This window comes from Rutilus rutilus, assembly GCF_951802725.1.
Source record: "Rutilus rutilus genome assembly, chromosome: 2".
NCBI lineage: Eukaryota > Metazoa > Chordata > Actinopteri > Cypriniformes > Leuciscidae > Rutilus > Rutilus rutilus.
In genome coordinates, this window is record NC_140210.1 from 19,684,263 (window position 1) to 19,707,703 (window position 23,441).

Consider the following 23,441-nt stretch of genomic DNA (forward strand, 5'->3'; position numbering starts at 1 on the left):
TAATGTTGATCTGCTAGTCTCATACAGACAAACTACAGTACATTATACATTATAACATTATAACTTTCAACACACTCAAATGCAATTTAGTGTGATAGTGTGTAGACCAAGTGAAACAGCGCTGCGTTACCTCACAAGTTTCATTCGTCTAATAAACTGACCTTTGTGAGTATTAATTCAGCACTTGCGGGTAGTTCGGTAGAATTAAATATCCTTATTCCTTTATATCCACGGGACTCGCGTGTGACGCTGATATCTGTCTCTCATTAACAATCGTGCTATGCTTCATACCACAGTCATGTTAAAAACATCAATGTATTCACTCATCCGTAAGCATTATTAGATCCTTTGGCATGACGACAATTTCCATAATTCCGCTTATGCGTCATCAACCTACGCCTTTGTTATTGTAAGAGGTTAGCGATCCCTAGCGGCAATTTTTTTTACATATTGTAGCTTTAACATCACCACCACAAACCCAGCATGAATGTTTTACACATCTTTATAATGCCTCAAAATAACAGCTTCCTGTATAAATAGACCACCTATCGACCACACCATGCGCTGGATACAAATAGACGACACATGGAAACGGATGAATGTCAACAAAGAAAAAAGGTTTTGTTGGAAACTGACCAGCTGTGAGAGGTCACAGTGGCAGACAGTCTGGAGTCTTCCGGACTGGATCTGACAGACAGCTCCAGTTGATACCAATGGAGAATCAACAATGAGACTCAAAAGAAATTCTGCCTCCCAAACGAGGCTGCTTGTTTAGAAAAAAAAAAGAAAAAAAAAACCTTGACTACAAGTATTTTGTGGTTATTTACATGCACCATTCATTAACTGTCACAAATACAATGAGAAAAGTTAAGCATAAAAACTCCTGCTGGCAAAATGGAATATTGGCGTCAACGTGATTAATTCACAGTTAATCTGCCTTTCCTTCTCCTGTTTGTTATTTTCCTTTTGGCTTTCTTTATTATTATTATTCTCCGCAGGTCTCTTGTTTCAGCTGTAATTAAAGCTCCCATTTGCTGTACAGATTCATTTCTATTGCTACACTCCCTCTGCATCAGCGAGTACAGAAAAAAAAAAAAAAAAACTAGTTGCCAGGAAGAGATCTTGAAAAATCTCTGCCTCGAGTGCAATATTTATTTAATGCTTCAGTTCACAGTTCAATTCAGTTAATAAAGACTCCCCAGCAAAGTTTCGTCCAAGCTAAAAGCCAAAATATTTGCCGAGATGTAATAAAAGTGACAACATGCTGGAAGGGAAGGGCAGATGATTTACCTCTTACTGTTGGTAGATACAGAGAGGCTGCAAGAGTTCATTAACAAATTGTGGGAAATGAAATGAAAATGGTGAACTAAAGGCTAATGCGGGCAGAGGAACTGGCATCTTCAGGTGACTTTGAAAGAGAACACTGAATATACGTGATCAAGTCCTCAAAGAAAGTTCAAGAGACAAACTTTTTAAGTGAATTAATAGCACAAAAAGAAGAGTTCAGGCCAAACACTAGAGAATTAACCTCTTTCCGGTCCAGAAGTTTGATTGGTCAAGCAGTTTGCATCACTCAACTTGTCAGTGTTAACATTCCAAACCAGTGTTAGTGAGCGGTGTGAAGTGATTTTCTACTTTATCATGGAGAAACAATGATTTTAAGGAGAAAAGTCTCACTAATGTCTTTACAATCATTGTGAATCATTCAAATGGGAATACTGCAGGTACTTTGGGGTAAAAACGTGCTAAACCATTTGATTTTATCAAAAGAACATTTGTTTTGACTGATACACTATCTGATTTTGGCTAAAAATGAAAGCATCTCATAACAAATAACTCTTGACTTAGAGGCATTTTTGTAATAGTTATTAAAATTTCCATAAATCCAAAAAATAAAGACAAAATATATTCCATTATAGCACGGTATAAAAACCAGGGAAATGTTGAGAATTGTTCAGCTCTTTTGGCCTAGAGCGTGTTCATCCTGAGTATCAACACAGCAAGGTGTCTGTGTGTGTGTGTGTGATCTATCCTAAGGTGTGAAACCACAAGTAGATGCGTAGCTTCACCACACATTTCCTCGCCATTTCGTCAGTAAGCAGTCAGATGCCTTCATTATCAAAACAACCTTCTACTCTCTAAATGGGTTTTGCTCTGGGCTGCAGGATGAAGCCGGAGAAAATGTGGAAATGGCACTTTCAGAGTCTGACAAGAGAAATATAATTTCATGCAAATGTAGCGTTTAGTTTAGAAAATCAGGGTAATGTTTTTTTTTTTTCCCCAACCACTGTCTCTCGCACAACCTCTTTCCACTTTTTTTTTTAATTTCACACTCCAATGCACAACTATAAATGATGACCAAAAATCTATCTCAGCAACATGCTATAGTTTTGTGTACGACTGAGGCCTTTTAGCAAAGAATAATATTTTTTTCTCATGGATAACTAATTGTTCGCTTGTACGCTTTGGCCATATCGCATAAAATTCCTTTTGACATGAACTCACATGACCCTGAACAGTCACAAAAATTAAAAGCAATCTATTCAATATGTACAAAATTACACAATTAAATGTAACACAATAAATCATATATATTGTTGTGCAATATGCATAAGAATACAATTATCCTGCCTCATTGTTTGACATATTTAATCTATTATGTATAATGCTTTTTGTTTCATTGTGTTTATTTCTTGGAAAAGCCTTTTATGGGCAATGATGTAGCTCTTACACAGGTATTTTATTTATAATACAGTGAATATAACATTTGTATGATGTGTTATAGTATTCACAGAGCAGTACTGTGAGTTATATGTGTGTGTGTGCATATGTTAAATTTGAGGTCAAAGAGATAAGGATGAGACCGCTCTACAGATTACTTATTTAGGCTCAAAGTAGAGAAGAAAATATGCATTAGAGCAACTTTATAACTATTATGTGTCAAGTGTGTTGCCGTGGGTGAAAAGTGATTCAGACACGAGGAAAGGGGCTCGCCAAATGCGGAGGAGAACGCATAAAACAGGCCCTTTTTTTGAAGGGTGCATTACAAGGCTGGATGACCTTATTTGGGGAGGTCACTAATCTATCTTTAAATATCCGTGACACAGTGACATCAGATGCTGTTTTGTAGAGCTTTTCTGGCACCAGAACCATCGCTTATATTGCCTTGATTAAAAAAACGTTTTGGTATTTTAACTTTAATTTATATAGAGTACTTATAGAATATTTCTACTGCTAAAGAAACTAAAAAATGACTTCTATTTTTATAACAAATTCTGCCTCCCGGGAAATTGATAAGGAGAAGTCTTCTGTCCGATTGCAAGTATTTTAAAATGCTTGTAATAGATGTATACATGTGAAACTCGAAAAATTTGAATATCGTGCAAAAGTTATAATTTTGATGATTATGGCTTACAGCTTATGAAAACTCCAAATTCAAAATCTCAGAAAATTTGAATTTTACTTGAAATAAAAATACAAATAAAAAAAGGATTTTAAATACAGAAATGTCAGCCCTCTGAAAAGTATAATCATGCATATGCATATAGTTATATATAGGCCTACTAAATATATTAGTTTCACCTTTTAATTAGAATTACTGAAATACACTAACTTTTGCATGATATTCAAATTTTTCAAGTTTCACCTATATATACAATTTTATCAAACAGTATTGGTTCTGCAGAATCAGTGTCGGCCTTTTCATTGCCTGCTCAAGTTTTGTATTTTTGGGAGTATTAAGAACGAGTTGACACTGTACTTTCGCACTAATAGAAGTGTCCCCTTCAGGTCCAGCTTGGGGATTAAAGGACCGCAGATCAATCCGCAGAAATCCTCCTGTTGTGAGCTAGATGTTTCAGTGCCTGGAGTATGGGATTCATGGCATTGTTAGCAGTGTGTTTATGTCTCTGGATCAATGTTCAGGCCTGAATATTTCATAAAGGCTGTCTTCAGGCCACATTCTCAGAATAAGAGGAAGTAAAAACAGAGTCATAAGACAATAACACAGAGAATCAACACCCCCCTTCCCTCCCCTCCCCTCATTATCTCTTCACCAGCACATCCTCCAAATAAATGAACCATCATTTACCATCCAATCCTGTACAACAAATGAGACACACTATGAGCCTTTTTAACAATTTATAGTACATTAGCCTCTATGGCTCTGGCTTAATTGTCATTCGGAGATGCTTTTCTGCTCGTTTGTTTTCTGCCTTTTTGATTCCTGTCTTTTTACAAAAGACTGAGATTTTTATACTCTGAGAAGTCAAGCATTTTGTGGAGATATCTTAGCTATTTATAGAAGCTCCTCATTTTTTGATACTAAGTGTACAATTATGTATTTATATCTCCACATGAAATGGACAGGACAAGATCGCAAGACTGGAATACTTGATTCTGATTGGCCAAACATGGCACTCTGTAGTCAAATATGTTTGTATAATGGTCTCTAAACTGCCCAATTGATTGCCATCCCAACCAGTTACCTACATATGTCCCTTGGAGCACTTTGCCCTGTCTGCTGACATAAAACAATAATTTGAACTGAAATCAATATTTTCTGTTTCGTATTTCATGCTTTGTGTCTAGGGTTGTTTTATGAGAATTAACAGAGTGACTGTACATAATCTATTACTCATAATTAATTTTTAAGTACCAAATCACTGACTGTGGCTTTCACGCAACTACGTTTTCTATTCACATTTTACTGCAACATTGCACTGGTTCTGCATTTTTTCTTAACAAACGACTTGTACTGTGCTAGTTTCCCATATATACTAGTGTAAACTGTACAATTGTGAAATATTATTACAATTTAAAATAACTAATTTATTCATGTTATGGTAAATCTGAATTTTCAGGCAGCCATCACTCCAGTCTTTATATACAAAGGGTGTGTGTGCGTGTAAATGTTTTCTTTACTGTCACTTTTATTCAGCAATGATGTATTAAATTGATTAAAGTTTTAAAAAACAGAACACGACCTTTTGAATGTTAGTCTACACATGACAAAAACAGATTTCAACAATCTAGAAAGATTACAGTTGATTTAAATAATATTAAAATCACAGTATGTTTGAGGTTTGATGAGCTGAAAGCAGATTAACTGTAACATTGAGCTGAATATTGAGCTAGAAAAATGACACATTTTTGTCATCTTATACATTAGAGTAATATAAATGTCGTTTGAGTCTGAGTAAAATATAGTGTCAAATTGATGACTATGACATGATGTAATATTTACTAAATACATAAAAAAAAACATCTAATATATATGGCATTACTCTGAAATTCGTACATATTTTAGCTCTTCCTGGATACGGAAATGTTTTAATTGTCGATTAGGCTCTGGAAGGTAATTTGCATCGAGGTCTTGAGTCAATGGGGGAATAACTTTACAATGGCACTAATGGTATATTTTGTATAGCACAGGTTAAATATTACAATCTTACCTCACTGACTTTAATTTCCCCATGTCATCAGCATTTTCATTTCACCTCTGTTTCAGAGGGCTATTAGATGAAGAAACGCAGCTTCAACTTCCTGTCTGGAGCTTAATGAGGGACGGTGATGAAGTGCTACTGGGAAGGATTATGCACTGAAAGAAGCTGATCCTCTTATTTATATTTTAATAATTAAAAGGCCTTAATCATTTCAGATTTATTGTGTTATTGACTGGAGGGATCACTTAGAAGCCAGTAAGAGGTAGATGCAGAACAGCTGCTGTGGATTGTTTTTGTGTAAATATATCACAGGATGGTACATATTAACAACAAGCCTTGGCTATATTAAAAAGGTCCATTATTTAAACAACCAACACACACACACACACACCTCGAGACATATGTTCTTTTCCATTGTTGTGCTGTGTCTAGCTGGCTTTAAGCATTTTTATTTTTTTTGTAATCATAAATAATTAAGTCACACTAAATGTTAATGTTACATCACTCTATTAGCATACTATATTTAATATAATATGATTTTATAACAGGGTTCCTACACATTTTCCATTTCAAAATTCCAGACTCAAATTTCAAATCCTCTCTGTACATTTCAAACCAATTTTAACATAAATGGTTCACACAACATTATTTTCAGCACTGTATTTGGTATATAGTACAGTCATCTGTATTATAATTTTTTTTTGGTTTTCTCAAAGTGATATCATGCACTTACATACAAACCTAAAATGCTTTATAACCTTCATATATTCACCTCTGACACACCAGTTTGATACTGTAAATGTGGTTTGATGTTGCATGATCATCAAACATCAAAGCACAGTCTGATTTAGATGATTGTTTGCTCTTTACTCTGTTGCTGGTGTCTCTTTGTGAATTTTAAAAGATATTCAGTCGTGCATTCAATTCATTCAGTCAGTCGTGTTTGACAATCACTAAAAGGGTCACTAAACTTTCCAAGAAAACACTGTTCTTTATGATAAATTAATTTTTTGAAAACTGAATAGGGGCAATAGTCTGGTAATATTCACACATTTTTTTCCATACTTATCCAGACATGGAAATTACTCAAATCAAATTCCATATTTTTCCAACCTGTGTAGGAACCCTGCTATATTAATATTTGCACACACGCATTACTGTTTTTTTAAGTCAAAAGTGACAGTAAAAACATTTTTGGATGTTACAAATTTTAATTAAAATAAATGCTGTTCACTTGAACTTTATATTTGCCAAATAATTCTGAAAAAAGTATGACGTTTTCCACAAAAAAAAACTGTTTTCCACATTGATAATAATAAGAAATGTTATTATACAATAAATACGCATATTAGAATGATTTTTGAAGGATCATGTACTGTTGACTGGAATAATGTCTGCTGAATTCCGTTTTACCATCACAGGAATAAACTACATTTTTAAATATATTATATAGAAAACAGTTGAATAGTAATGTAAGGCAGTGTGTGTGTGTGTGTGTGTTAAATATATATAGTATACAATTATAATAGTAACAGTATTTGCATTGTCTCTATTTCATAGATTGTTTTTGCCTCGTATTCCTAGAAACATTGAAAGAATAGGGAGTAAAGCAGAGGGAGGGATGGTTAGATCTGTAAATGTCACGAGCCGGATTCAAATTTGGGTCCTCTGTGCAAAAAACAAAAACAAAAACAAACAATGCATGTGCTCTACCATCCAGGTCACTTCTCCGACATCCAATTCACATTTTTTACGTAGTTCTGTCTGGCTCCATCACATTATTTGTGTACCAGTTCTATTTACACTGAGTGCAATATTTTGTATTTATGAATGTAGGCTATACCCTTTGTAGGAATTCATATTCCACAGGATTCATTGCCCGAGAACTGACGGGATGGGCCATATACCAAGAAGAACTTGAGCTTGTTTTTCGTACGCACATAGCTTCACATAACAGATAGCCATTTAATGCATATACACAAGCAAAGAAAATCAAGTCATGAAAGAGCACAAACTGAGTTCGGAGAGATTTAGACGAGTGGTGTGACACATAAGGAGCTCTGAGACACTTACCACTTGACCATTTTGAGGGTTCTTGTGGGCATACGGAGGACCACGGATATGATTCCACATCTGACCTGACGTCATGGCAAACACCACACACTGAGGAAAAGAAAAAGAGAGTGAGAGAGAGATTTGTTAGGTGAGTTATATGGTGATATGAGAATGACAAACAGAAAGAGTGAACGATAAAGATTGATTACATTCAAGGAGTCTGCGAAAAAAAAAAAAAAGAAAAAAAAAAAACTTTCCTTAAACTGCCATTATAATCAATATGGTGGATAACAAACTTTATCCATCAGAGCAGTAAAGGTCAGCCTTCAGACTTTGGGGAATACACATAAAGCCCAAGCTCTACAATTTACAGACAGCACAACACTTTCAATCAAACTTTTATGCAAGACACAGCACATAATTTGGGCCCCAGGTGGTAAAAAGCACAACAAGACTATGCTTTTTCCCCTTGAGCTGTTGTCTTCTGGTTTTATTGCATCATCTTGGGTTAGATACAATAAATTGGCCTATTTTATGGCTTAAAAACTCTATAAATAATTTTAATCTAGGTTTACTCCATGGTCAGCTGGTTTTATTTTTTTAAAGGACCTTATAAAGCAATAGCAAAAGTGTTGAAGTTGAACGGTTCTAGGGCCAGAGCGAGATGCCCATTGTACTGCTGCCAGGAAATGCACTGTTGTTTGATCTGGCCAGTTTTTAACTGAAAGCATGGCTCCAGCATTTTTATTTGAATTAGGGCTAAATAATCAACATTAGGCACCAGTGCGGCCATGGCCCAGCCAGTCTTGTTGTAGATGAACTCCAAGTTGTTTCTGCGCAGGTAGAGGAGCCCACCGACCAGAGACACCAGCAGAGCCAGAGCGATCGTACCCGAGTAGTTGGGTGGCCGGAACACCCGAATCTAGACAAACAAAACAAAACAAATTTCAACTTTAATTTCAAATAAAATTTTAAATACTTAATGATTTTTCACACAATTACATCAACATTTCAAACATGCTTTAAAATTGTTCAACAAAACAAAAAGATGGATGGATGGATGGATGGATGGATGGATGGATGGATGGATGGATGGATGGATGGATGGATGGATGGATGGATGGATGGATGGATGGATGGATGGATGGATGGATGGATGGATGGATGGATGGATGGATGGATGGATGGATGGATGGATGGATGGATGGATGGATGGATGGATGGATGGATGGATGGATGGATGGATGGATGGATGGATGGATGGATGGATGGATGGATGGATGGATGGATGGATGGATGGATGGATGGATGGATGGATGGATGGATGGATGGATGGATGGATGGATGGATGGATGGATGGATGGATGGATGGATGGATGGATGGATGGATGGATGGATGGATGGATGGATGGATGGATGGATGGATGGATTTGGTAAATGCAAGTTAAAATGGGGTTTTTAAAAACATGAAAAGAAGATGACAGTATTCTGATACCTGTCATGTTAAGACAAACAAGAGAAATAATGAAGCAATATCTATAAACCTCACTCCACTTTCAAAATGAAAAAGTAAACCTTAGTTTGGTAAACATATGAAATAATGAGCAAGGCTAAAGTCAGGGTCAAAAAGCATCAAACTGCCCGGGTTCAACTGTTAAAACACTGCAATCTCAAGGCAAGGCAAGGTAAGGCAAGTTTATTTATATAGTACATTTCATACATAATGGCAATTCAAAGTGCTTTACATAGAGAGGAATACAAATAAATCACAAAATAAAAGCAAGGAAAATTCAAACTGTTATTCAAAAGGCCAAGGCCAAGATATTCTCAAGGCCAACCTTGGTCACCATCATAGTTAAAAACAGTAAATGGTAGTTTGTAAAACTTGAAAAAGTATGCCTTTAATTTGTAAATGGCAGTTTTTGAACTGCTTTCAATAGAATTTTTATGTTATAGTCTGAATATCTTACTTTCAATGAAACCTTTCCTGATGAGGAAACTTCATTCAAAACCACCGCATGTGAAGTCACTAACTGTCTGCAGCGAGGCAATTGCCTTCGGTATCAAACAGCCATTGTCTATTGAATTCATTCATTCCTGCAAAGGTTGACGATCCCTCCCTTCCCTCTTGCAGTCTTTTCTTTGCCTTAGGCCAAAAGTAGACCCAGAGGGCTAGTAAGTCTAAGACGCATTGGACGCTCAGGATGCTCTATTTATGAGTGTTGTGATGCGAGACCCAGAGGGCTGTAAACACGTTTAGTGCCTGTCGTTCAAGGTCTTAAAGTTCAAAATGTGTACTACAGCTTCTGCTGCTGCCTTCGAATCAGATCAGATTAATCTAACAAAAATGGCCGACTTCATCTATAATTCTGTCTACTCCAGGGGGTGGACGAGCAACGATCCAATGCGCACAGATAGGCCGACAAAGACTAATAGCTAATTTAGCTAATGGTATGGTAATTTAGTAAACAGAGAAATAAAATAAAATAAAATAAAATAAAATAAAATAAAATAAAATAAAATAAAATAAAATAAAATAAAATAAAATAAAATAAAAGTTATGGTAAATTAGTAAACAGAGTTATAAAAAGAATAATAATAAACAAACTTTTGAAACATAGTACTGTCACGTGTCAGTGTATGTTTGGACTTTCAGTTTGTGTTTTGATTTGTTCCTGTTTTCCTATGTTCTTTTCCCACCACTCCTTCGTTTCCATGGTTACTGTCATTTTCAGTTCTATTGTATCACCTGTTTAGTCAATCATCATCATCTGTATCACCTGCATTCTGTTAATCACTGTTATCTGTGTTTGTATTTAAGTTCCGTCTGTTCTGTCAGTCTTCGTCCGATCTCCGTTATATTTAGTGTGTGTTGCTAGGCTACCTGTTCTGCCGTCCTGTGTTTAATTACCAATAAACCTTCGTTTTAGAATTATATCCTCGTCTCCGTCTGCCTTCCTGCAACCACCCGTGACAAGTACACAAAGTCTTTCAGTGCCTCTGCAAAAATGTGAAATGGAGTTGACTCAAAGATAATGGGCCTTATTATTTTAACGATCTAAGCACATGATCTAAAGCGTAGGGCGCAATTGCACTTAGGTGTGTCCAAATCCACTTTTGCTAGTTTAACGACGGGAAAAATGGTAGGCGCGCATGGCGCATAGTCTAAAAGGGTTGTCCCTATTCTCTTAATGAGTAATGGGTGTTTTGGGCGTAACGTGAAATAAACCAACCAGAGTCTCATCTCCCATTCCCTTTAAAAGCCAGTTGCGCTCGCGCCATGGCGGATTGCTATTTACATGACGGAATTTGCAAGCGGAAAGACTGAACGCGTCTCCAGAGCACAAGTGGATCTGCTCGTGTGCGAGGTTAAAGCGCACAAGCAGATCATCTACTGGACAAGTCGGATTCCACCATATCTTTATGTACACAATATTAATATTTTACATTGTAATCCTTTTATTTTTAATATTTGGCTAGTTTGTGTGCTGCTGCAGATTGTAAGCGCGTTGTGGACCCGCCTATAGGCACACACTAACGCGCTCTTTAAATAACATAAAAAAATCAATTTCAGTTGCCTCAAAATAGCAACGCTCCAACAACGCGCCTGAACACACCTCGTTTTCAGACCAGCACGCCCATGGGCGCATAAATAGGCACACATGCATTTGGTATTTAAACCAGGGGTTTTCAACCGGTGGTCCGCGGCCCCCTGGTGGTCCGCGGCGGCATTGCATGTGGTCCGTGACATGCATTCCAGCCTACGTAATTTCAATATTAAAATAACTTTTTTTCCATAAAAAAAAAAGTTTGTCTTAAAAAAAGGCAAGTCAGTCAGTAATAAATACATTGGCATTCAGTAAAGTGTCGAACCCATAAAAAGTAGAACCATTGTCCGCTTTACATAAAACAAATCACGACATGACCTTGTGTGAGTGAGTGAGTGAGTGAGTGAGTGGCGTTCACACCAAACGCGAATAGAGCGTCTGGTGCAAGTGATTTTCATGTCAAGTCAATGTAAAGACGCGTTTACGCGCATCTGGAGGTCCTGCGGCGTGAATGAGGCGTTTAGTGCGGCGCGGACGCGCGAATGAGGCGAATTGAGCGTCTGGCGCGATACGCACAAGTGATTTGAGGGTGAGAGAGCGAGAGAGAGAGAGAGAGAGAATTCTGATTAGTCGAGAGGATGTATCGCGTTAAGGCTAAAAATAGGTTCGGCGCTTATCGCGGTTTGGAAAGAAACTGCATCTTGCAGTACATTTTAAACAAGGAAATATAGCGATTTGGCATGAAACGTTGATGGAGCAGTGAATAGGTTCCGTAGCCTACACAGCAAAATGACATGACAAACTCTTTTATTTTTATTTTTATGCCATTTCCTCAATTCGACGTCCGGCTGTGCTATCTGACAAAGGAATCCACACACTACACACACACACAATAGTGGGCCGCCGATTACTTGTTAGTCAGAGTGGTGGTCCCTGGCACAGAATCAGTTGAAAACCCCTGATTTAAACAATGCGGCACAGGACGTGAAAATGATAACTGCGCGGGGCTGAAACTAGCAAAAAAAAAAAAAAAACTTGTGTCGCTCTTGTTGCTGTATTGCGCTGGGTGTATGATAGGGCCCAATGAGTCCAGCTGCACGGAGGGGAGAGCATTACTGACATATAATCTCTGCTGAAATCTACACTTCTACGCTACAAATTTACACATCTACGCTTCTAAATCAGTGCACTGCATTTAGAAAAAAGTAGCTTTTCATCAACTGATTTAACTCAGCCCTTCCCTAAAGGTGATATATGTATACCTTAAGTGACTTATTCAAAAATATTAAAGCTGAGACCGAGGTAGAGTCTTAATAAGGCAACTGAATTAGTGCCAGTGCTCCAAGGCAGTCGTCTGTAAATGCATTAAGGTGCCGGTGATATTTTTCAATGAGAGCTTCTCTGGAGGGAAAATCTATGTTAACATGATGGGGAAATTGATGTTATCTGTCTCCATTTCCTCGAGACCCCGTATCTGGCTCTGCCTTCGCATAAAATCGCTGCTCGGTTCTACTTCGTAGGCTTTGTGAATCTTTCAGTTTGCACATTTCATCACTGATCTGATTTTTTTTTTTTTTTTTTAAGAATTGCATTGACAAAAAGCTAGATTTACCAAGCAAGCTGGAAGGAGTTCACTATTCCAAACAGATTCAACAAAGTAAGGATTACAGAAGTCTGTACTGTAATCATTGAAAACACAGAAGAAATCCTTTAATCAAAAGAGTGTCTTGTAGAATTATCAGACACATAATTATAGCCTACTTTCAAGCTTTTGGCATCAGTTATACAATCACTATATTATTATGTATAAAACTGCTAACGTGTCTTGAAAGGTCATAAAGAGGTTGCATTTTCAAGAGACAGGAGAAAAGATGTTACTTATCACTTTTAAAAAGTGTATTGAGATTTATTTCTTCCCATTTTGGCATCTGCAATGTTGCTCATAAAAGCTGCTTCTCAAATGAGTATTAGTCAAACTAATAAATACTAGGGGTGTAACGATTCGTTTTAACAACGATTCGATTCGTATCGCGATTCGTGGTTGTCGATATGATTCAAGGACGATATTGGTTCATTTAGAACGATACGATCTGAAACGATTCAGTGACTTGAAATCGATTCAGTGACTTTTTAGCCAAAAATTATTGTAAGGGAATCAGGTATCAATTAATTATGATAAACAAAGAAGTAAACAACAATTAATGTCAAATGCATTCACATTTTATTTGAATAAAGTAGGACTGCACGATTATGACAAAATCATAATTGTCGATTATTCCCTTGAAATTGTAATTACGATTATTAATTACGATTATCACAACATTGAATGATGTTTTGAATAGTTCGGCCATGGGACCCACATTTCCCCATGGTCATCAAGCCGCGACCCACCTTTTAAGGAATTATATAGGCCTATTATAATACATTTGTTTACACAAAAATTGTTGACACACAAGTTCTGTCCCCCTTTACTTAACATACAAAAAAAAAAAAAAAGAATATGACAAATACTGATAAACAGTAGGCACTGCGAGGTTAAGCTATTAAATAGCAGTCCCAAACTAGTTTTTGTTAATACAATCTTGATATGAGCCACCACAGTCATATAAAAATATACAAAATAACCAGTAAGTGGCATTTTGTTATGGAAACAACAACAATTAGGCTACCATGGTGATACACAATACTTAGAAGAACTGGTAAAGAAACATGGAAACTGCTCCTGATAAATAGCAACACATGACGTACCAATAACGTAATTTATTGGTATTTTACTTTTATTTCGTAACTTACTAATTTACGACGTTGCATGCTCATATTTCTTTTGCGCTTTAGTGAAGTGATACAGCGCGCGCCGGCGCATTTACGCGTGCAATTAAAAAGTGGCTGAGAGACAGGAAAGTCCGTTTTTCTTAGGTGAGAGACTTTGCCCTGCTTGTTGTCTTTGCGCTGCTGCTGGCGCGTCACGCATGGCGACGACGTCACAGATAGGCAGATTGAATCGAGTAACGTTTAACGCCTTTATCATTAAAAGTGCAAAGAAAAAACATCCATATAAAGTCTGACGTGCTTAAATCCAATGCGTTATTTCCTAGTATCGATACAATCGATTCATTACCTTTTAAAACGATGTTAGATCGATATATGTCGTCCGGAAGGCCAACTTGCCGAGCACAGATCCATGTAGTTGGATCATAGGAATATAAATCGATACATCGATGTAGTTGATGAATCGTTACACCGCTAATAAATACAAATTAATTTCTTAAAAACAACCATCAGGTAAAAGACACCACACTGTAAACCCAAATAATTTGACCAAAAAAAAAGAAAAAAAGTAATCAGTTACATAAAAAAAAAATGAAGTTAAGCAGAACTGGTAGATTTTTATTTTGTACTCGTATATTTTAATTGCTCTTAACTTGAAATACTTGAGTAAGCTAATTCATACATTTAACTTAAAATTATCACGTTATCTCAATTTAAATATTTTTTGTAGTGGAAACTAGCCTGGTAATACCAAACTCTGCTACTTCGCTTTGCTTCGTAGACAGAGTCTGGAATGGCATAATAGAGAAGTGTTTTCTCTCTCGAGGGGGGCGCTTGTCTGAAGTTTAAAATCATTGGTTACCCGTAAGCCAATCACATAACGTTTGGTTATGGCGTGTGTTATGCGCATGCTCAGCCGCATCTAACTTCCACTGTAAACACATGTATGATGCGAAAACAAAACCATCGAGCGAAATACCGGAGTGAACATGGCTGTGCGCGACTTTTGCAGATTATGTGAAGTAAAAATCAACGCATCCACGGTACAATCAGCGTCTACGTCACGGCTCTCAGCCCGCCCTCTGTTCGTTGATTGGCCTGGCTATTTTCAGGCCGGAGGCTAACGGAAAGCTATTACGCTGTATCAGACTGACTACAAAAGCGAAATGAAATTGAGCGGAAGTAAGAAGTCTGACGTAGTCAGGCTAAGTGGAAACTTGACTAGCTTTAAATAGCTAATTCAGTAAATGCTAACTTGCTAATTGTTAACACAATGCTTTGCAATAGCATTAGCAAAGTAATTGCTGAATGAGAACAGCAATATAGAACAATTGTCATATATCTGTTCTCAAACCAAGCTCATATGTCCACTCGTCTCCATGATGTCAACCCCCCAAAAACTCACATAACAGAAACTGTTCTAAATTAGCATAGCAAAACATTAAACACTATATTAAATCTCCCACTTAACATTAATCTTGCACAAAGCAAAACATCACTTAATTTGAGCATTTACTCTCCTTTTCAAGTGTCACGGCTAAGCACGCTGGGAAATAAAAAATCCCAGCCCAGTTTGTTACATTTAAATTTGTCTAAAATAAATAAATAAAGTTCACAAAACTCAAAACAATGAATCATTTTAGTTTACTTAAAATGTGTTGGTTTTGTGAACTTAAAAGAAAAATAAAGTTCTACATTCTCATAAAAGTTCATTTGATTGAACTAATTTGTTTAATTTAAGTGTGTCTTACTACCAAAATTTTTTTTTTGAGCATTAGTATTATAAAATAATGCATCATAAAAGCTAAATAAAAAAAATGTTTGAGACAGATCATAAATAAATGTGTCTGGAAGGCAGAGCACTCTGCTTTCAACAGCAGTGCTTTTAGTTTCAAAATGCTATCAGTCACGTACATTATGCATTTATTTGCTAAACACTGAAATGCACCAAGAGTGATATAAAACACATAAAATGTATTTGTACATATTCTAAAACTGTAAGTTTTGTTAACATATTTGAAAGAAGTCTATTATGCTCACCAAGACTGCATTTTCTAACCAAACAGTACAGTAGTGGAATATTATTACAATTTAAAATAACTGTTTTCTATTTTAATATATAAAAAATATAATTTATTCCTGTGATGGCAAAGCTGAATTTTCAGCATCATTACTCCAGTCTTCAGTATCAAATGATCTAATAACTCTATATTCTAATATGCTGATATGGTGCTCAAGAAACACTTATAATTATTATCAATGTGGACAACAGATGTGCTGATTTTTTTTTTTTTTTTTTTTTTTTTGGAAATCATTTAAAGTTAAAAAGAACAGCATTTATTTGAAACAGAAATGTGTAACCTTATAAATATATTTACTGTCACTTTTGATCAATTTAATGCATCTTTGCTGAATAAAAGTATACATATATATAAAAAAAAAATACATACATACATACATACATACATACATATATATATATATATATATATATATGGTAGTGCAGCAGTATATCATACAGTACCTGCACATCAGTACGGTCTGCAATCCACTTGGCCAGCTGCTCAGAGGCAAAGCCAATCCGCTGAAGGTCAAAGGTGTCTGCCCTCTTCGGCTTCCCTTTGGCTGGGAAATGCATGAATGTTGGGGCAGAGTTCATGTTTAGCTGGAAAAGAGAGAGAGAAGAGGAAGAAAAGGCAGGACATATGAGAGAGAAGAGGAACAGGAAGCACAGGAAGGGAGGAGAGGGGAGGGGAATGATGAATTGAAGATAAACAAGCGTACAAAAACATTTATATCTGCTAATAAATCAATAAAGCGGCAGGAACAGTGTGATGCGTATTACAGAGATTTCTTTTAATAAGGAAACAGGAGCAATTGAAGAGCCTCCAGAGGGAGGTAAATTACCCACTACAAGAATGAAGGGCCAGAGAGAGACAGAGAGAGAGAACAACTGGATGAAGAAATAAAATGATAGAGTTCAAAGCAGAGGGTTCTCACAAATATTTGAATTTTTTGACCCAATGCTGTTTCAGCTAAGGATGTGCATGAGTACTTGAGTACTGTGAAGTGACAGCAGTCATCGATTGCAAAAAAAGCACTTCGTTCTTAATTTTGTGATTTGTTAGTCTTTTTTAGTGATACCTTGCAGTCAAAATGAGCAGCAATTTGGGTCAAAAGTGATGTACACTTCGAAAAGGATTTCAGGGTGTTCAAACAGGACGTGTTCTTTCTTTCAAAAGCAAGTGGACTGAGTGTAACTCGGTGGAACACAATGGAGGGTGTTGTGAGATGTTTAAATTTTGTTTTATAACTGTTTTAACATGACACACAGCCTATAAATAGCACCACATGTGGTGTGATATGTTGAAAAGTTTGTGTAAAAAAATGATCCAAAATTCCCATCTCTAGTTCCAACCTTGTATTTTCTTTCTTCTGTGAAACACAAAGGAAAATGTTATTTCTGAGCTGCTCTATTACATAAAAGAAATGTGGAAAGTGATTTATAATGTTAAAGGACACAAAAAAAGCAGCATATAAGTATATAAAAGTAATCCATAAGTCTTGTGTGCTATATTAAACGTTTTCTAAAGCCCCGTGGTCAAACTTGTTGTGCCATTGTGTAAGCCCGCGCTCAGTCGGCCCACTGGAGGCATCCGATCAGCGGGTGAAGGTCTCTGTGCATTACTGTCTTTCCTCGCGGCAAAGTAATTTGATTAAATGCAATACATTTTCTCATATGTAATTACCTCGTTATTTCATCTGACTCCATAAATGAAAAGGTTTTAATGATATCTGTGCATCATTAAATGTGAGCGAATGTTTGACTATTCGTTTGAACTCTTTACTGAAAATAATGCCAGAGTCCGTTAGAATAAAATCAATGGTTACAATTTATTATGTCAGGTAAATATATCATGCCGATTTCATAATCAGTTCAAAGATAATCAATACAAAACATCAAATGCTCTGGAATAAAGAGAAGAGATGCGAACCCGACATTAGGAAATACATGATGCTGAGAGTCCCGTTTGCCTGGAGACCCACCCTCCTTTGTGTGCCAGTTATCTCTAAACTCTTAAAACCTTATTACCTTTTGTTTTACTTCTTTGGGAATGAGACCTTTGTACCAGTTGCACTGAGACATTTCAAACGATACCAAACATGTGTAATACTGTATGATAATTATTCAACATTACAGATTGTTGGGTGAATTTTGGTGATCTCAGCATGAGGGATGGGGGAAGAGGGGAAGAAATGTAGATTAGGATTGCTTAGGTGAGACTTGCTAGTTTCACAAGAGAGAGTTCAAATGTTAATTTCCAGAAAGGTCCTTTGTCTTCTCGAGGAGTGGTCGTTCCTCAACCAGTTCTTTAAGTTTCTCCAGCTTACACTGGCGTTCCTATTTTTATTATTCCGTTTCTTCTTCTGCTCTTTGAGTCTATGGGCTGGAACAGCTTGTGGAAAAGTTATGAAATTTGTCACACAGATAGAAGACAGTCATTACAGCAATTTTGGAGTCTATAATTCTATTCCTCCAGCGCCACCAAATCTCCAAATTTCACTTACGTTTATGCTAATAACTTTTGAACCATAAGGGCTAGAAACAAAATAAATTTTTACTCTTCCGCCATTTTGAATTTTCCAAAAAACATACTTTTTCGAACTCCTCCTAGGCCTAGATCAGATCATCTTCAGGCCATGCCGACAAAAAGGTATGGAATTCAAGTTGATGTAACGCGCAAAAGAATTCAGCAAATAGAATGGCAAAATGGATTTGAGACTGTGCGTTATGAAAACCATGACCTGAGGGTACCTGCACAGTTTCAGTGCAGTGCCACCTAGGGGTCAGGGTGATATGAAAAATGGCTTTTTTTCTTAAAACTTCTTGGCCCAAAATGATCAAACTGGTGTCTTTAGATTCAATGCAGCATGTCAAACAATACCCAATTTTTCCACATCGGCCATTATGGGCGTCGGCCATTTTTTTTTTTGTCGTAAAATGCAATTTTTTACGAACTCATTGGGGATCATTACAAAACTCTCTACGTGTCTTCGACACCATGCCCTGACAGTCCTAAAAAAAGTTTCGGAGCAGCAGCACCTTCTGGCCAAAAGTTATAATTAAATTTCCAAAAATGCTAATAACTTTTGATTAAATTAGCCTGTTGAAATGATACTGGTATTAATAGATTCCTTGGCTCATCCTGAGGAAAAAAAGCAAATTTTGTCATAGTTGGCTGAGCTTCCTGTTCGCCATTTTGATTTTTTTTTTTTTTACTACTAGTGTTGGTCCGATTTTCACCAAATTCGAGTCAGATCATCTTCCAGACCAGGCTGGAAAAAGAAAAGTTCTGGATTTCGGATCGATAGACGAAACTGTTTTCTTGTACCGCATCAACAAATTTGAAGGCATGATACCAAAACGATTCTGAGGCTGTATCCTTGCAAAGCTTTGGCATATTTACACCAAACATCGCATGTGTCATTGTGACCACATCAATTTGGTCACAGTGTCACCTATTGGTCAATAGTGATAAACCATTAAATCACATTATTAGTGACTGTATATGATTTTTCAACCATTTTGCCTAAAATGATCTTGATATATCTTTAATTGGTCATTGACACAGTTGGTCTGATGATCCAAGCCATGCTAGCATGACTTATCATGCCTTCTTGCTTGTGTTTGGCCCCTAAATTGCTGCTTTTTTTTTTTTTTACTAAGATCAGTAAACTTAAATTTTGCAATATGGCTTTAATTGGCTTTAATATATATATATATATTTTTTTTTTTTAATGTAATTAATTTCAGTGAAAGTATAGCTGAATTTTTAGCAGCCATTACTCCAGTTGTCAGTATCACATGATCCTTAAGAAAACATTCTTACATGCAGATTTGATGCTCAAGAAACATTTTTTAATGTTGAAAACAGTTTTTGCTGCATAATATAGGAATATAGGAATGAGTCATGGGCTTAGAAGGCATATATAGTGCATGAGTCATATTTATATGTGCTTTCTGGAGCTTTGCAGTGTCACCATCCATCTTCGTTGAACGGAAAAGTGCAGCTGGGCATTCTTCCTCTCTAAGATCTTATTTTATGCATGACAGTGATTTTTATTTTTTTTATCCTTCGCATTAAAGAACACAGAAGAAATCTACCTAAGTGATATTCATGTAATTACATATCATTTCAAACACGAGGAGCAATCATGTAATCGCTGATGATGAAATAGTCTCTTAAAAACATTGGGGAACGTTATTAACCAGCACCTCTAACACACATCTGTTTATTAGCATACTAATGGACTGACTAATAATGCTGTCCCCATGCTGGATGAAAACACATCAAATCAACATTAACCCACATGTCCTCCAAGAAAATGGGTTTAGTGCGGGTGAACAGAAGTCATTGCAGTTTTCCAGAATGCATAGTTTGCCACACTAGAATTATTTATTTAGCATAGGAAAATTATATCGGACCTCATAACGGATATGGGTAAATTGGTATGACATTACCCCGAGGACTGAATAATAAATTATATTGAATTTAAAATATTAAAGTATACCACATGTTCCTGTTTCTTCATGAAGCTCCACTAAAGAGACTGGAATTTTCAATTGTGTAACAACTAGTTTTGTAGTTAATGCATTTATGTACAGTCACTTACAGTTACAATACCAGTCAGCCACTCTTATAAATGTGAAAACCTCACCATTACACTAGCGCTGTGAGATATCTGATCTGGTAACTGTAACCCAAAGGCTTAAATCCAAGATTCGTGATTATTCCAAACAAAGCATTATGTAAACTAGGTTATACACTAAGAAATCAGAAAGCTCATTTGAGTCTTGTCCACTATACTTTCCTGAGGGCTTGATGTCTTTATGAGCTTGAGCAATTTGTTTTACTAGAATGCATAAGGTTTTTGATGAACCCAAATAAGAGAGACGCCACAGAGGAAACAACAGCAAGTCAGTAGTGCTAATCTAATTGATGACTATTACCCTAGATACAGCTGTGCAGACATCTATAGGCGCAAGGAAATGTCAGTTTATGATAAAGCTTCTTTCACAAACTTACTCTCTTTAGTGTGCAAATTGCAGTAGAATAGCTACGTATCAGCATGTGTTAAATTAATGTGCATGTTCTGTGTCATAAAGATTTTCTTCTCTATAATTTGCTTCTGAGAAGTGTGACATTTCATTACATGGAAAATAGACGGGGAGCTATTTTCCATTTGATTGTTTTTGCTGCTTTTTAAAATGTAATTCCTGAAGTTGTCAGGCTCTGACAAATTAGAAGTTGAGACCATTTGAGCATGCATGTGAAAGATCAGATCTATGTATAGCCAGAAGAATGGAACAAAGAGTAAATGTGGTCAGGAAACGCTTGTCTTTCTGAGCTTGGTTTAATTTGATTTAAATTATACACCTATTTTGTAAGGTTATTATTAAATAATTACCATGAACAAAGTCATCACATCTTTTGACCAATGATTTCATTTATTAATCGTAATTGATTTTCGATTTCGGATAGGCACCTAAACGTGTACACACAAAAATATCAAAAGTATTGACGTGAACACAGTGGGTTATGTCTTCAGTAAACGCACACAGTTGAGAAAGAAAACGCGTGTGTAACAGTATATTAGATCCACGCATCAGCTCTTAAAGTGACAGCAGCCTAATATACCTCCTGCAGTCTGTCATTAATGACAATCAAACAACAAATGACAAAGGAAAAATCACTCACTGATCTTGACTAAATAACTTAAGTAGCTTTAATTAGGATCAATCTATATTTACCGTGTACAGCAGGGTTCCTCAAACTCGGTCCTGGAGGGCCGCTGTCCTGCACAGTTTAGCTCCAACCCTGATCAAACACACCTAGCTGTGAGTTTCTAGTGATCCTGAATACATTGATCAGCTTGCTCAGGTGTGTTTGATCAGGGTTGGAGCTAAACTGTGCAGGACAGCCCTCCAGGACCGAGTTTGAGGAACCCTGGTGTACAGTAAGACTATGCAGTGTTATTTTATATTTGACCAATCAATTTTTGTTGTAGGCTATTACTTATCTGAATACCACTGTTAGTACCTGTACATCTTGCTGAAAAAAACTTAACACTGTTCATTTAATTCGTTTTCATTCTGTTTATTTGTCAGTTTTGTTTGTAATAAGTTTCTTTGTTCTTGCTGTATTGCTGACTTTTTACTTGTCTTATGTAATCATTTTGAGGAGCTTTATCTTACATTAGTTAACCTAGTATTAGTTTTTGCTGAAGCATCGATAATTGTGAAATATCGTGAAATTTGATCTTATTGCCACCAAAAATTGTGTTAAATAATCATGATTTCAATATTGAACAGAAATAATCATGATTATGATATTTGCCATAATTGAGCAGCCCTAGATTCCATAAATTTTTCAGTCACAAAGAGCACTTTCAGAGCTGAGCATAACTAGAAAAAAGATATTCACTAGAATAATGTCCTTGTCTTTTCAATGTCAGGCATGCATACTACTACTACTACTACTAATAATAATAATAATAATATATTTTTTTAATTAGTATTGTACATTGGGCCTATCTCAGAAGAACCATAATTTGTACCAAATAGCAACTGTTAAAATTAGTAAATTTTACAATTTTAACTTGTTTTTCCACAAATCGTAAAAATATTTAGAATTTAAGTAGTTAATCTGCATGTAACAATATATAAATAATATTAATAAACAGCAATATTTAACTACATACATTACACTAAATTAAATTCATGTCAAATACCATGTGAGTGATATGCCATTTAAGATATTTAAAAAATATTTGACAATATTAGATATTTTTGCTGTAAATTTTGAAGTGAATTGAATACATTTAAATAATTTGAAGGAACCAAGGACACTGTGCAGGCCTGGAAATCACTGTAAAATTCCCTGATATGCCTGTTTTCTCTCTGCAGGGCCCTCTCTGCATGAACCAAATCACTAAACAGACCAGGGCCCGGTTTCCCGATAACGCTCACTCTTAGCCTGCTAAGAAGACTCGAAAGATATATCTTACCAAATTTGTTTATTTTCCTAAGTGTGTTCCCCGAACTATACCTTAGGAAGCCGCTTAAGATATACCTTCTTACGTGGGACGTTACCCGGCGCTGTCCGTGCCAATGGTGCTGAATTGTTTGAAATCGATTGCTCGAGAATCAATTATTCTCTCGTGCAGGGGCTGTTTATGTGAGAAAGCGGTCATCTTTATAAAAGAAGCACTTCAGAAATAGTTGAAATTTCAATTTATTATGATTATTGGATATTATAAAAAATAATTCAAACTATAATAGCCTATAATAGCCTAGCCTACATATTTTAAAATTGTAACATATAGCCTATTGCTGCCACAATAACCTTTTCAAAAAGTTACGTGCCGCCTTATCTTTCCCATTTTTGTTCGCTGAGGTGGAGCTGCGATGAAATATTGTTCTTGTAAATACTTTCCAGCATTTCAGTAATAAAAGTTTACATCTTGCGTACGGTGCTCGGCAGTGATCAAAAAGGATTTAAACCGTGAATTTTGAATCTCTTGTAAACTCGGAGATGTGGATTCAGACGGCAATTAAATTACC

The 23,441-nt window shown here is 36.2% G+C and overlaps 1 protein-coding gene across 1 annotated transcript in view; it reads right to left on the reverse strand.

The window, feature by feature from the left end:
* tusc3 (tumor suppressor candidate 3) overlaps positions 1–23,441 on the reverse strand; it is a 97,071-nt gene that overhangs the window by 36,894 nt on the left and 36,736 nt on the right. The window contains exons 4-6 of the mRNA XM_084402170.1: positions 16,341–16,481; positions 8,281–8,421; positions 7,518–7,607 (exon numbers count right to left, since the gene is read on the reverse strand). Of these exons, the coding sequence (XP_084258296.1) occupies positions 7,518–7,607; positions 8,281–8,421; positions 16,341–16,481 (372 nt within the window). The remainder of the gene's footprint in view (positions 1–7,517; positions 7,608–8,280; positions 8,422–16,340; positions 16,482–23,441) is intronic.